This window comes from Quercus suber, unplaced genomic scaffold, assembly GCF_002906115.3.
Source record: "Quercus suber isolate HL8 unplaced genomic scaffold, Cork oak 2.0 scaffold_72, whole genome shotgun sequence".
Lineage (NCBI taxonomy): Eukaryota > Viridiplantae > Streptophyta > Magnoliopsida > Fagales > Fagaceae > Quercus > Quercus suber.
This window is the reverse complement of record NW_027069537.1, coordinates 1,828,721-1,844,624: the sequence shown is the minus strand read 5'-3', so window position 1 is coordinate 1,844,624 and position 15,904 is coordinate 1,828,721. Positions and strand designations below refer to the sequence as shown.

Here is a 15,904-nt window from a genome sequence, read left to right as displayed (position 1 = left end):
TGATTTTTTTTTTTTTTTTTCCATTTTAAACTTTGACTATTTATAAGGAAAGTTAAACAAATACATGACAAGTTGTGATTGGTGAAATATAAAATGCAATACAAAATGTGATACAAAGAATTTCTATTCTTATTATTGATGATGGTCCCCAGTCGAACTTGATAATATTGGTGCTTTAGTTTGTATTTATCTCTAGCTTAGTTACCATAATATGTGACAAGTTCGTTATTCATTAAAGTTAGAGGGGATTTGCAAAGAGTATAATACAGCCACGGTGAGACAAAACTAGAAATAAAAAATAAAAAATTCTTCTCAATAAACTTTAGTACATTGTAGAGAGTGAGAAAAAATTCCATCATATTGAAGCAGAGGGAGGACATAAGATTTTTCACAACTCGCACAATGCACAAGTCTCTCAGCTGTCTATAAGTCTGGATCAAACTTCACACCAAGTCAAAGTTCCTACTAGCCGTGCTCCAATGCGGAAGCAAAAACAAATACATAAAAATCTAGCTTCTAATTAAAGAAAAATGTTATGTTTATAATATTTTCACCATAAATCTAGCTTCTAATTAAAGCGAAATGTATTCATAATATTTTCACAATACTTATACAACAATTCTAAGTGGCAGGTCGTTAATGATTGTTATTGATAGACAAAAAAGTAATTTTAATGGTAAGTTCAAATTAGAACCAATAATAACTTATCACTTAAGATTTATTGTGAAAATGTTATGAAACATTTTTCTTTATTTATGTCTTTCAATCAAAAAATTTAACTAAATACTAATACATTTTTTTTAAGGATTATTTTGGGAGTGCGACTATGATGTTTTCAATTCTCTCACGTAATATGGAATTTGCTAATTAAATTTTTAATTAGTGGACTGCATTATGACAAACAAGAGAAGAGGATATGTTATTACTACAGGGAAATTCTTCTTTTACATTGTGTTTGTAATGTAAATTTACATTGCAGAAACAATATTATAATTTCCAAATATGGTACTATGGTGAAAATAAGCACAATTGCTAGGTTTGTTTGAATACTGTTTATTGTTGAAAACTAAAAATACTGTATAGAACCACTGACACACTTTTTTCAGTATTTGGGTGTGATTTTTGGCTTCTATAGCCGTGGGGCCCACAGAATGCAGAGGCCAAACGCAGACGTTGCTTTGAAACTGAAACGTTACCTAATTCCCCTTAATTTCAAATCGTAGTGCTCACCTTTCCAAAATGCGACATCTGCGACTGCGAGTAATAAATACAGGAAATTTTTGCTCCACAAAAAAATGTGGAGTTTTCTAACAAGCCAGTCATTGATTAATGAACTAATACTCAAAAGAACAACCACATGCTGAGTCAACGCATGGCCTTCAATGATCTAGTCTTTGCTCATTATAATCGGCCTAACTTTAAAATGTTGGCTAAGAGCTCTAACAACAGGAAGCAATGGACATCTTTGCTTTTGTGTTGTTGTTGTTCAGTTCGAGTTTGCTTCTTTTCTTCTTTGTACTGTTGGATGCTGCCGACGGCATCGCAAAATCCGAATCCCTCACTGAGGGCATGACCCTGGTCTCTAGAGATGGAAGCTTTGCCCTGGGGTTCTTTAGTCCTGGTAATTCCGGTAACCGTTACTTGGGAATATGGTACAACAATATTCCAGGTAAAACGGTTGTTTGGGTAGCAAACCGGCTCAATCCAATAAACGACTCGTCTGGCATGTTGATGGTAAACAGTTCAGGTAGTCTTGTTCTTCTCAGCCAGAATAGAACAGTTGCTTGGTCGGCAAACTCAACAAAAAAGGCCTGGAATCCAATAGTCCAGCTTTTAGATTCAGGAAATCTAGTATTAAGAGAAGAGAAGGAAGAAAACCCAGAAAAATATTTTTGGCAAAGCTTTGACTATCCTTCTGAAACTTGGCTGCCAGGAATGAAACTTGGATGGGACTTAAAGACTGGTCTGGAACGGCGCATATCTGCATGGAAGAGTCCAGATGACCCGTCTCCTGGAGAACTGAGTTGTGGGGTTGAACTTCATAATTACCCTGAAATAGTCGCAAAGAAAGGCACCGAGAAGTTCTTTCGGAGCGGACCGTGGAATGGCCTTGGTTTCAGTGGTGTAGCAGACACGGAGGACAATCCGGTTTTCACCTACGATTTTGTCATCAACAGCGATGAGGTATACTCGATATTCCACCTGACTGAAAAATCTGTATTCTCACGAGTAGTTTTGAACGAAAATACGTCCTCAGTTGAGCGCTACATATGGGTCGAAGCAGATAAAAAATGGATCAGAACAATTTCTTCAACAGACGACAAATGTGACACCTATAATTTATGTGGTCCTTATGGAAATTGTATCATTGGTAAGCCACCTATCTGTCAATGTGTAGAAGGATTCAAGCATAAATCACCAGATACATGGAACCCAGATGAGTGGTCTAAGGGATGTGTACGCATTACCCAATTGAGCTGCGAGGATAAAGATAAAATTGGGTTTGCTAAATTTGTTGGGCTCAAAATGCCAGATACCACGTATTCCTGGGTGAACGGAAGTATGAATCTTAACGAATGCAGAGTCAAATGTTTGAACAACTGTTCCTGTACGGCTTATGCAAACTCAGATATTAAAAATGGAGGAAGTGGCTGCGCCATGTGGTTTGGGGATCTAATTGATATTAGACAGGTTGCAGCTAATGGGCAGGATGCTTATATTCGAATGCCTGCTTCAGAGCCAGGTAATAGGCCTATGGTCTTTATTGCTCTTTAATTTATATTTTTACATGCCATTGAAGCTATAATCTTTGTTGTTTCCATCTATTTTATTGCATTACTAAAATATTTTTGCTTTTCTTCTGCAAAGTCAATCATAAAGAGGAGAAAGACAAGCAAAAGATGAAGGTTATAGTGATAGTTGTGGTTGCAATTGTGGTCGTTTTTGGGGTGCTCTTGATTCTCTACTGCATCAGCAAAAGGACAAACTTCAGAGGTAATATTTCTTTCTCTGACCCACTTTGGAAAAGATATTTCAAGATTGTTTAATTGAACTTCTAGAAACGTACAAAGCAGCTAATAAGATGTTGAACAAGAAAGCTGTGAAGTTTAGCCATTTGATCTTAAGAAAAATAATGGTAAGGAATAAAATTTGCAAAATAATGGTAAGGCTAAAATATGTTGTGGCCTAAAGCGGGGGGACGAAGAGGTTGACTCAAGCTACTAAATATAGATGGGCTGAAATTTGCTCAAAAAAAAAAAAAAAAGATGGGCTGAAATGGCCCATTGAACGAGAATCACAAAAAAAAATCTAAATCTTTGTTTTGATTAGGATTATAACCGTATATGTAAACACCAATTTATACTATCTTATGCAAGATTTCCAGTAAAGTTGGAAAGGACTTTTAGTGAAAAAACCACGCCTTTCATCCATGAGCTTTCTTGAGAGAATCTTAGTAGTTTTATAAAACCTTGAGATATATCCAAAGTTCAAAACCACATAGATCAAACATTCAAGGAGGTACCTTAATTGGACTGCACCAAAGGTTATAGTTACTTTACACAGACCTGCCATTCATGAAAGAATCGAAGGAATCCATATAGGAAGAAGCTCAAAGTTTTAAAGCTATTGTGAGTCGCAGAAAATATCTATTAGGAAATTAAAGGCAGGTACAAGTTTTTTTTTTTCAAGACTGTAAAACACGTCCTTTTCTAGTTGATTGCCTTAGTGGGAGTAGTTTACACATGTAGTCCTTTTTCCTTTAGAGAGTTCTCCATAGGTTTTTCATTTTATAATCATATTACAAGTCCGTTTAGGAATAATTTATTTAACTGAAATTGAAAACTTTTTGCTAAAAGTATTGTAAATAAAGTTAAAAAGTAGTTGAGATAGTACAGTAAAACTCATGAAAAGTATCAAAAAATGCAATGGGACCCATGAATAGTATAAAAAATAAACTAAATAGTAGCAAAAATAAGCCAAATAGTAATAAAAAAAAAAAAAAAGACTTTTTAAGCCAATGTCAAACACAACCTACATGTCTTATGCGTTTATAGTTTTATTTTATTTTATTTTGCTTTATGACTTGGTCACTTATTGTATTTTGATTATTGATATTGATATTTTGGATCACCTAATTTAGTTGATTTAAAATCAAATAATAATTCTGTTGTGTAATTAACCAGTGGGTCTAAACCGAATTTGACAATTGCCCTATTCTTGTGTCTTATGTATAATGTGAAGCCCATCATGATCTTAGCAGAGAAATTGGAGAATAATGTGATGATAGACCAGAACATTGAAGACCAAAGTGAAGACATGGAGGTCACATTCTTCACCCTAGCTACCATAGCCACTGCCACTGACAACTTTTCAAGTAATAACAAGCTTGGTGAAGGTGGCTTTGGACTTGTATATAAGGTAACTCTGCAGCATGCTTTTATAAAGATCACAGAAAAGCAATTCTTACCATACTCAACTTCAATAAAAAAAACTACTTGCATATTTGAAATTTCAGGGTACACTAGTAGATGGAAAAGAAATTGCTGTGAAAAGGCTTTCACGGAGTTCTGGACAAGGATTGAATGAGTTTAAAAATGAAGTTATACTAATCGCCAAATTGCAGCATCGAAATCTTGTTAGGCTTTTGGGCTATTGCATTGAAGGAGATGAGAAAATCCTAATCTATGAATATATGCTCAACGGAAGCTTGGATTCCTTCATTTTTGGTTTGAACTTCTCAAAAACAAATAATTTTTCCCAAACTCCATGAAAGTTTTCATTGTTATTTGAAGAAATACCAATTTCTTGTTTCATTATTCATGTTGAACTTAGTATTAACATAAATGAGAAACTTTTCAGATCAAACAAGAGCTAAAGTTTTGGGTTGGTCTATGCGCTTTAATATTATCCGTGGGATTGCGCGAGGGCTTCTCTATCTTCACGAAGATTCTAGATTAAGGATTGTACATAGAGACCTCAAAGCAAGCAATGTTTTACTTGATAGTAAGATGATTCCAAAAATTTCTGACTTCGGTATGGCTAGAATTGTTGGTGGAGATCAGACTGAAGGAAACACTAGACGAGTGGTTGGAACATAGTACGTATTCTCCACATGTTTTATTGTTGACATTTTTTTAATCAAATATTTTAATGCTTAATGATGTTTTTGCAGTGGTTATATGGCACCTGAATATGCAATTAATGGTATATTTTCAGTAAAATCTGATGTTTTTAGTTTTGGAATATTGTTGTTGGAGATAATAAGTGGAAAGAAAAATCGAGGCTGGTTCCATCCAGACCATAGTCTAAGCCTTGTTGAACATGTGAGTTCTCAACAAATTTCATCCTCTATCTTACATATAATGATACAAATAATGATTGAGAATTTTTAAATATTTTAGGCATGGAAATTATGGAAAGAAGGTAGGCCTTTAGAACTAATTGATACTTGCGTAGAGGACTCCGGCATGCAATCGAAGATTATACGTTGCCTCCATATTAGTTTCTTATGTTTGCAACAACATCATGACGATCGGCCAGATATGTCATCTGTGGTTATGCTGTTGCACAATGAGGGTTCACTACCTGAACCCAAAGAGCTAGGTTTCTTTGTAGGAAAAAAATCACCTTCATCAAGCAAGAACCAGCCATCCTCAATCAATGAAATTACTATTACTGTGTTAGAGGCTCGATAGTCAAGCATCATATCAATTGCATTGTATAACATATCTTGTGATTGATATTTTGCATCTATACATTTTTTAAATTATACAGACTTGTATTCTCCATGTATGTGATATCAATCTTATTTGAACTTTAAAGGTTTATAATGGCTTCTACAATACTATATAGGTTTGAGTTTTGGCCAAAAGTTGCTTAGAGACAACTAACTTTTAATATGCTTAAATATGAGAATTTGATGATCTTTTTCCATATCTTTCCCACTATAATGAATTTCTATGTGAAAATTGTTTCATTGGTAAGTAGACATCCAAAATTTTAAAATGGACATAGATTTGACCCAATTTGGATTTGAAATGAATGAGATGTAGTTGTTTGAAAATGGCACACTTAATATTGAATCTGAGAATGTAGGTTGAGTAAAAAGAATCATCTGTAAACACCTCACTTTGTACTAGTTAATAATCTTTAGTTCTCGGCTCCAATGATGATCTCAATATATCAACAAAGGTTAATTGAAGTTATCTTGATAGTTTGGAAGTAATTCCAACTAAAAAGTGGTCCAAATTGCTTTGAAAACAATACTGAAAAATGCATAATGTATTCTTGAATACGATAATCAAACTAGGCCTTGTAATTAGATAACTCATCCCAAAGTTTTTTAAGCCTAGTAAAGTAAGCACTCAAAATGGACTAATCTTGAGCAAGAAATGAGATTGCCTTCTAAATCTGAAAGATTCAAGGTGCATTCCTTTGTGCAAACCTCTCTTGAAGATCCAGTCAGACATCTCAAGCTGTTTACATGTAAATAATCACACTGGAAAAGACGTCTTTAATTTGGAAATAGAATTGAGAATCCACGAAAGCACCATTGTGTTGCATCTTATCCAAAGACTGAAAATTGGACGGTATTCATTGGTATATTGTGCCATTGACAAAACCAATTTTAGTCTTGGCTGTGAAAGCCATGATCATTGAGCGAGACCAGGTTTGATAGTTTTTGACAATGAGTAATTGGCTAACAAGAACTGTTTCTAGTTGTAGAAGCGGTAATAGAATCAGAAGTTGCAGAAGCTTCAGCCATGGAAATGAAGGAAAGCTTATTCCTAAGAATTCAAGGAAAAAGACACTTCAAATTATTCATTATAACAGGGGTCAAGGATCAGATCAAAGATCAAAAGATCTAAAACAGAAGAGCTACCTGCTCTGATACCATTTAAACGGTTTTTAGACCCCTTAAAACACAATTGGATTAACCTAGTTAATTAGCCAAGTGATTAACTTAGTCAAATTATGCAAATCTAGGTTAACACAATCAAACATGTATATCAAGAATATAAAGCAGTGGAAAAGTAAATAATACAAGATATGATGACCCAAGAAATTACACGGTAAAAACCTGGAGAGGATTTGACCTAATTATCCTCAAGGTAAACTTGAATTCACTATCTAGAAAGAATCGAAGTTCATACAAAAGGACTTACAAGCTCCCCGCTTCACTTCTTAATGCTACCCACTAGTAAAACTTACTGACACAACCACGTGCAAGCTCCGAATCCACGGACTCCTTCTTTCTTGGATTCTTCACCAAGTACAAACACCCATGCTTGTTATTCTTTAAACTTTAATGGCAGCAACAGAGTTAATCATCAAGAAGTTGAAGTAATCTCTACCTTGAAAACCCTAAGTTTATGTGAAGGAAAGCTCCTCAAAGATCTCACAAGAGATTCATACAAACCGCAAAGTATGAGTAACAATACAACCAGAGCAACTAGGACTACACTCCAAAACGTGGTTAGGGTTTTCTTTATATACTAGGAGAATTAGATCTGAAACCCTAATCCTTAATGGGCTTGGGCTAAGTTGAAAATTCTACAGAAAAAACATTTTGGTCGACTTTTGATCGATCGAGTCTAACTTTCGATCGATCGAGACAGGCCGAAATGCCCCAATGCATCTGCAGCCTCTTGATTCCAACTTTACATAAAATATACAATTTTGAGCAAGCCTAAATAAGACTAAACATATTGTTTTGATCATGGTTTGCCAACATTACACATTAGAGTTCTAAATACATCAAATCCTAAGTCTTTAGAACCTAACAGTGACAGATGCGTTATTCTCTCTGAAAGAAGCTATCGCGTCTTTGCGCCTTAGAGTTTTGTAACCAAGTGCTTTTTGATCTTCATTGTTGATGAAGTGAAGAACTTTGCAGCCAACATCTTCTTCAAGTTGGTGAGTGAGTCACATACTAGGATTTGTGCAAAGGAGTTAGTAACGTACTAGGATCTGTGCATAAAAAATGATGGCATTTATATATTAAAGAGTTTAGAGGTTTTGAAACGGTAGAAGGTTTTTGGTGTAAGTTCATCTACAGGGATTGTAGAGTTTAGGGATAAAGGTTTTGTATTAGATCCGAAACTTCTCTTTACTATAGTGGATTGCTTTTTAGGAAGGTTTCTCCTATGTTTTTTACTGTGCTTGTTTCATTGATTTTCTTGAGTCATCATATCTTATTTTATTTATTTTTTTGCTGCATGATTTTGACATGATATTGATGTTTGTTTGTTTTAACAAGTTTTATTCATAATAAATCTAATCAACAACTTGGGTTTAAAACTTGTTAATTCTATCAACTGGGGTTTAAAACTTGTTAAAAGGATTAGATTTTCCCCTTACCCTAGACACAGGTTGATAGAGTGATTGAGCTAGAATCACTCTAGCTTTAAATTAGGAACAAAAGCTTGACAAGAATTGAAAGAAACCTCTTGTTGCTGCTGGACCCGTTGGTGTGAGAGGGAGAGGAGAGTTGAGAGTTTTTCTTTCTTTTGATGTTGGACCGTGGGTATGAAAGAGGGAGAGAGTTCTTGATTGTTGTGGTTTCTTTGAAAGAGTCAAAGAAGAGACAAGATGGAGACTTATCTTTCTTTTGGTGTGTGAACTCATGGACTCAAGAGAGCTTCTAGCTCTTTCCTTTAGAGAAAAGAGAGCAAAGTGAGGTGAGAAATTCAGATTTGTTTGGACCTGTGGGAATAAAGAGGAAGGAAGTTTCTTGGATGTTCTAGTTGTCTTGAGAAAAGTCAAAGAAGAAACTAGGTGGAACTTTCTCATTGCATGGCCGGTGAAGTCTTGGTCTTTGGGGTTTGTCATCATGCATGGTACTTTGGCATTATGTGTTGAATTTCCATTAGTTGCATGTGGGTGGAATTTCTACTATAATATCTCATGCATCATGCTTAATTAAAACACCAACTATGTATTTAATAACTTAAGCCACTTAATATAGTTTTGTACATACTTATTATGTGTGTGTATATATATATATTTTCATAATACATCTAGCTGTTCAATTATTTAAAATCTTTACAATTCTTATTCAATGGCATTATAAAATAATATGTTTATTAAATACTCTTATATTAATTTAGAAAGTAAGTGATTAAAATAATAATTAACCACTTGAACACATAGTTTAATTATAAAGTTGTGTCAGGGTGTTACACTTATCGTGTCTAAAGACATATGCCCTAGTTCATCTTTCTCTTGAAGAAGCTGCTGCATTTGTATACCGTAGGGTTTTGTAACCAAGGAGTTTCATGATCTTTATTGTGCTGATGAACTAAAGAACTTTGCAGCCAACATCATTTTCAAGTTGGTGGTTAGTCACGTATTGGGGATATTACTTTCTTCCTGCCTGTCCTGCCTATTAGGGATATTGTTTTCCTCCTGATCTTCCTTTTCCTACCGGTCTCCCATTGAGAGGTGACTGCCATTCTGCTCTTCATTGTCTCGTTTGTCGTGCTAATCTTTGGGACGTCGTTTGCTCCTCTGGTTTAGCTATTGCTCCAACTTATGGTTATGCTCAACCGCTGCGGCCAGGGTTTGCACTTCTCTATCTAAGGTGTTGGGGGGGTTTCCTGTCTCCTGGTTTGATGGTAGCCATCGATTGTGTTTGGACCATGCAACTCTTTATCTTAGAAGCGATAATATAGGTAATCACTCATTTCCCACAGACGGCGCCAATTGATGATGTACAAAAATTGTCAATAAGTGTGCTCGAACGCTCCAATGGGTACCCGAAGAACAAAAAATGAAGAACCAATAGAAGAGCACTGGTGAGGTGTCGGTTAAAGACCCTCTGAAGATCAAGTTAGAGAATAAAAGATCTCCAAGAACTCTATAGTGAGAGAGCTAGGGATTTTCTACGTAACTTAGAGAAAATGAGGTCTGATGCTTATATAGTGGTAAAGAGCGAACCAAAATCCCTTGAATGTAGGAATCTTTCCTTGTAGAGGAGATTTGGAATTTAGGCTCTGAGATTTTAAGGTTCTCTTTATATATAGGGGAGATATTGACGTGTAGTAGGCTCTTTGGACATGGTGTACAAGTTTCCATGTAGGGATATATGCGTGGAGACCATTTAGAGGATTGTGGGACCCATCATGCCTATCCGTCTGTATGCAAGTGGTGAGGTGTGGATCGTTCGTCAAGCATAAGCTAAAGTTGTTCAATGAGTTTCCTAGGGGGTAGCATATCCATCTGTTTGAACTTTAAGAGGTCTGATGGGGCTTTATCACGACAAACCCGAGGCTTCTATCATGATGGGCTTATGGTCTGTCAGTCTCGTGACTCATTTGTCGGGATGGTGAGGATGGGGACTGTCTGTCATTGTGAGTGTCTAGTCAGATGGAGAAAGGAAACCTTGTGCTTGATGGAGGCTAAAGGATGAATAAGCAACAAAAATCCTTACTAGATGAAAATATCGTTATCAGTATATATATGACACACCACTCTAAAACTCACTTTGCTCATTTTTTTTCTTTCTACAAACTCTGTCTCATGGTATGTGAATTTTAGACTATCAAGTTTGGTGAAAATTTAATCAAACTATATGTCTTTTTGGTTTAATTTATTTTTTGGCTATTTAAAAATAAGATTGTTTAAAAAAAAAAATTTATTATTAGAATAAAGTGGACATATTTAATTTAAAAATTATCACAAAATCTTTTAAGATTTCATTTTTATCAATTTTTTTTTGTACATGGCACAGATTTATACAATGTTTGCATGAGAATATTTTATGTATGGGTCCGGTTAATGTGTGCCCTTAGGGCACACGTTAAGTTTTCTATTTTTGGAAATATTTTTTCGGAAATTGAAAAAGCTGCCATTACTTTTTCAATTTTCGAAAAAACTTTTTCCAAAAATGGAAATTAATGTGTGCCCTAAGGGCACACATTAGTAAAATCCTTTATGTATAAGAGGGATCGTGTATGACCTCTCATATTGGATAGGTCCCACTCGGGTCACCCCATCCCCATGTCGACCCATACCAGCTCTGCTATACACCTGGCTCAAAATTATTAGCCCAAGGGTAAACATTGAGGAAGGTTTTGTCAATGAACATAGGCATGTAAGTCAATAGCGGTTGGTGCATGTCGATTCTCGATAGGGATATTTGTCGAAATAAGAGCTCCGCTATAAGGTTTTTTCTGCAACTTCTAATGAGGAATCAAAGTTGTTAAGAACTAGAAATCAATTGGCACACTTTTCTTATAATGTTTATTATTGGAATACAAATCTTTTGTATCACATTTTGTGATACACTTTATGTTTTACTAATCAGAATTTGTCATGTGATTTTTTTTTTTTTTTTTTCCATTTTAAACTTTGACAATTTATAAGTAAAGTTAAACAAATACATGACAAGTTATGATTGGTGAAATATAAAGAGGAATACAAAATGTGATTCAAAGAATTTCTATTCTTATTATTGATGATGGTCCCCAGTTGAACTTGATAATACTGGCGCTTTAGTTTGTATTTATCTCTAGCTTAGTTACCATAATATGTGACAAGTTCGTTATTCATTAAAGTTAGAGGGGATTTGCAAAGAGTATAATACAGCCATGGTGAGACAAAACTAGAAAAAATAAAAAATTCTTCTCAATAAACTTTAGTACATTGTAGAGAGTGAGAAAAAATTCCATCATATTGAAGTAGAGGGAGGAGATAAGATTTTTCACAATTCGCATAATGCACAAGTCTCTCAGCTGTCTATAAGTCTGGATCAAACTTCACACCAAGTCAAAGTTCCTACTAGCCGTGCTCCCATGCGGAAGCAAAAACAAATACATAAAAATCTAGCTTTTAATTAAAAAAAAATGTTATGTTTATAATATTTTCACCATAAATCTAGCTTCTAATTAAAGTGAAATGCGTTCATAATATTTTCACAATACTTATACAATAATTCTAAGTGGCAGGTCGTTAATGATTGTTATTAATAGACAAAAAAGTTATTTCAATGATAAGTTCAAATTAGAACCAATAATAACTTATCACTTAAGATTTATTGTGAAAATGTTATTGATATAGCACTTCCTTCCAATTAAATGTGTGACAAGCCACATTTATTTATGAGAAATGTTATATTCATAACATTTTCATCATAATTTATTCTAGGTGTCAAATTGTTACTAATAGAGTAAAAAAGTGATCTTAATGCTGACTCAGATTAGAACTAGTAATTGCTTGACACTAAAGATTTATTGTGAAAATGTTATGAAACATTTTTCTTTATTTATGTCTTTCAATCAAAAAATTTAACTTAATACTACTACATTATTTTTAGGATTATTTTGGGATTGCAACTATGATGTTTTCACTTTTCTCACGTAACCTGGAATTTACTAAATAAATTTGTTACGACATATGTGGTTCACTTGTTAAAGATCATATGTTATTCTTTTATGTAATTGGCTAATTTTTTGACAAAACGCACTTTACTTGTACTTGTCTAGATCTAAGTTGTGTTTAATACTTAAAGAAACATGTTGTTTAGGTCTAGTATTAAAGCCATGAAGATTGGACCAATAAACAAGTGAAGAAAAGGTGTTCATTAAAGTTGGACAGATAACTTGACACCTACGGAAAGATAGCTCGACAGCTTCTCGACACCTCTCGACAACTGGCTATCTATCGAGCTTTTTAAGGTGTTTTCTTATCGTAATCTCGATACCTTCTTGACAGCTGGTGGATTGATCGAGAAAGCTTCTATCCCCTCAACAGCTTCTCAACACCTCCTCGACACCTAGCTATCTATCGAGGTTTAAAGCTCGACACCTCCTCGACACCTCTCGATCGATCGAGGTTACGGAAATCAGAATTTTCAGATCTGATTTTTGGGCCAGGCTTTTATATTTGTGTAGGATTTCTTTTCTCACAACCCTAGACTTATATAAAACTTATTTTAGAGGTCATCACATAAGAGAATACAAGAAGAACATTTGCAAAAGGTAACTGATGCCTTATTCTCTCTGAAAAAAGCTATTGCGTCTTTGCGCCTTAAGGTTTTGTAACCAAGTGCTTCTTGATCTTCATTGTTGATGAAGTGAAGAACTTTGCAACCAACATTCTTCTTCCTTAAGTTGGTGAGTGAGTCACGTATTGGGATTCGTGCAAAGGAGTTAGTCACGTACTAGCATCTATGCAACAAAAAGGGTGGCGTTCATATATTGAAGAGTTCAGAGGTTATGAAGCGGTAGAAGGTTTCTGCTGTGAGTTCATCTACGGAGATTGTAGAGTCTAGGGACAAAGGTTTTGTACTAGATCTGAAACTTCTCTTTACTATAGTGGATTGCTTTTCGGGAAGGTTTCCCCTTAGATTTTTTTACTGTGAAACTGGTTGGTTTCATTGGTTTTCTTAGGTCATCATATCTTGTCTTATTTATTATTTCTGCTACATGATTTTGACATGATATTGATGTTTGTTTATTTTAACAAGTTTTATTCATAATAAACATAATTAACAACTTGGATTTAAAACTTGTTAATTCTATCAACCGGGGTCTAAATTTCCCAACAAAATTTTTAATTAGTGAACTCCATTATAAATAATAAAAGGAGAGGATATGTTATTATTAGGGAAATTCTTCCTTTACATTGTATTTGTAATGTCAATTTACATTGCAAGAACAATATTATAATTCCCAAATATGGTACTGTGGTGAAAATAAGCGCAACTGGTATGAGTTTGTTTGAATACTGTTTATTACTGAAAACTGAAAACACTGTAGTAAAATAATTTTTAAATTTGTGAATAATGCCATAGGACCCATTTTAATGAAAATTTTGCCAAAAAAAGAAGTTTGTGGGTCTTGTAAATAGTGCACGGAACCCACTTTTCAGTCTTTGGACGTGATTTTTGGCTACTATAGTCATGGGGCCCATGGACTGTGGATGCCAAACACTAACGTTACCTAATCAATCAATATCTATATATATATAATAGACGAAGCTGAGAGAAAGTTACTTCCTACATTTAGGGTCCGTTTGGATAGCACTTATTGTTGCTGAAAGTTGATAAAAACTGATTGTTGCTGAAAACACTGTAGCAAAATAATTTTTAAATGTGTGAATAGTGTTGTAGGACCCACTTTTAATATTAAAAATGACGTGAACAGTGCGTGAACAGTGCGTGAACAGTACACGCACAGTGCACGCACAGTAACTTTTGGCCTCCGAAGTCAACCATTGCGGCAGGAAAAAAAATATTGTCTTCATATTATTTAAAGATAAATCCTCTTATGAAAATTTTTTTGCATGTATTTTTTGTATTTCTTGCATAGGTTCATATTTTTTACCATTCCTATTATTGAATTTTTTTTTTAAAAATATATTAAGTTAATGGCATTTTGTGAGATATATATGCTCTTTATTAGACTTTTTTGTTATTATAAATTTTAGAAATATGCACTTGTCAATTATTTCAGTAACCTGAGGGATTTCAAGATTTATATATATTTTTGTTGCACTGGTCGATGACAAAGAATTTGTCTGCATAAATTGCATAGAATATTATTAATAGACAAAAGCATATTGAATTGAAATTAGGGAAAAATGAAGAGATATTTCATGAGAATGAGATTTTCTAGAAGTATCATCTATATGTGGGGGAGGAAGAAGAGAGTTTGTAAGAGGGTAAGAGTTTTTGCTTTGATTTACATGTGGGAATGGTCAAACTTAGGTCATAATATGTAAGTAAGAACTGAGTCTGAGTTTTTCATAAGGTTTGGTCTACTTTTAAAAGGTAATCAATTTTATATGAATAACTTTTGGTCTAATTGGTCTAATTGTCAAGAACAACTCATATTAATATAATAGTAAAAATAAGTTATTATGATCTATTGGGTAACAGTAAAAAAAACTTAATAAAAAGAGGTAAAAAAATGCTAAATTTATATAATAGTAAAAATAAATTACTATGATTTATTAAGTAATAGTAAAAAAAACTTAATGGAAAAAGGTAAAAAAGGTTAAATGCAATAAGTTACTATGATCTAGTGAGTAACAGTAAAAAAAAAAAACTTAACAAAAAGGTAAAAAATGTTAAATTTATATAATAGTAAAATTTATTGGGTAACAGTAAAAAAAATTTAATGAGAAAAGGTAAAAAAAGTTAAATGCAATATTAGAGTGCCAAGTGGCAGGACCTCATGCACTCTCACATGAGGTCTCTGCTTTTATATATACTAGTGTTTAACCCGCGCAATGCACGGGATCATTTTATGAATTAGAAAACAATCAACTTAAAATAGGGAAAGGAATGGATGGTTAGTTGTTCAGAAAATGATGTTAATGTATAGGTGTTCTTCTAAAAGACAAACATAACTTAGCATCAACACATAATCTAGAAAAACTGTTAATTGAAATCTCGTAAGTTCTAATTAATTGGTTCTAGGTTTTTTTATACCCTCCTTATCAACTATTAATAAATTAATAAGTCCTAAACTATCGAAATCTTGCAAATGTCCACAAAGCAATTGATTTTACGGAAGATACGCTCAATCTATTTGTTGGGAAAGGTCCTTAAAAGATATTCCTTCAATAATTTAAAAATATAAATATAAAATAAGGAAAAGGTTGCAATGTTTGGTTGCTAAGAGAATTAATCATAAATTCCAAAATTTTGTTGCTAATATGCCAAATTCATGACACATTAGTGTCTAGATTGGCATAGCAATCAAATTGGTTCATTTTGCAAACTTCAAAGATAACTATTACGTATGAAACACTACTAATTAATACCACGTTTATGTCCCTTCTTCAACCTGGATTTTTGCCCAAAATATGGAGTTTGGACCATTCATTCAACACAAAAAATATCATATTCTCTCTAATAGTACCCACATTTACTATTCCACACCATCCATTGATTCTA

The 15,904-nt window shown here is 33.8% G+C and overlaps 1 protein-coding gene across 3 annotated transcripts; it reads left to right on the top strand.

Annotated features, from left to right (window-relative positions):
* The first annotated feature begins 1,088 nt into the window (after window positions 1-1,088).
* Window positions 1,089-5,831, top strand: LOC112013637 (G-type lectin S-receptor-like serine/threonine-protein kinase At4g27290). 3 transcript variants are annotated; one of them, XR_010628920.1, is made up of 7 exons: window positions 1,089-2,743; window positions 2,869-2,994; window positions 4,262-4,419; window positions 4,517-4,727; window positions 4,861-5,098; window positions 5,259-5,324; window positions 5,403-5,417. XR_010628920.1 is itself a non-coding variant. In XM_024046028.2 (7 exons), the coding sequence occupies exons 1-7, from the start codon at window positions 1,456-1,458 to the stop codon at window positions 5,694-5,696; spliced, it is 2,466 nt and encodes an 821-aa protein (XP_023901796.2). In that variant the 5' UTR covers window positions 1,091-1,455; the 3' UTR covers window positions 5,697-5,831. The 3 variants fall into 3 exon arrangements, 2 of the variants coding, with proteins under 2 accessions (XP_065629356.1, XP_023901796.2); XM_024046028.2 differs by having other exon boundaries at window positions 1,091-2,743; window positions 5,174-5,324; window positions 5,403-5,831; XM_065773284.1 differs by lacking the exon at window positions 5,403-5,417 and having other exon boundaries at window positions 5,218-5,301.
* The last annotated feature ends 10,073 nt before the right edge of the window (window positions 5,832-15,904 follow it).

Bases quoted from the DNA above. Each gene is read 5' to 3' on its own strand.
- LOC112013637 (XM_024046028.2), top strand. From the start codon at position 1,456: ATGGACATCTTTGCTTTTGTGTTGTTGTTGTTCAGTTCGAGTTTGCTT. The intron at 2,744-2,868 runs GTAATAGGCCTA...TCTTCTGCAAAG, and splicing joins AATGCCTGCTTCAGAGCCAG to TCAATCATAAAGAGGAGAAA. The intron at 2,995-4,261 runs GTAATATTTCTT...TGATCTTAGCAG, and splicing joins CAAAAGGACAAACTTCAGAG to AGAAATTGGAGAATAATGTG.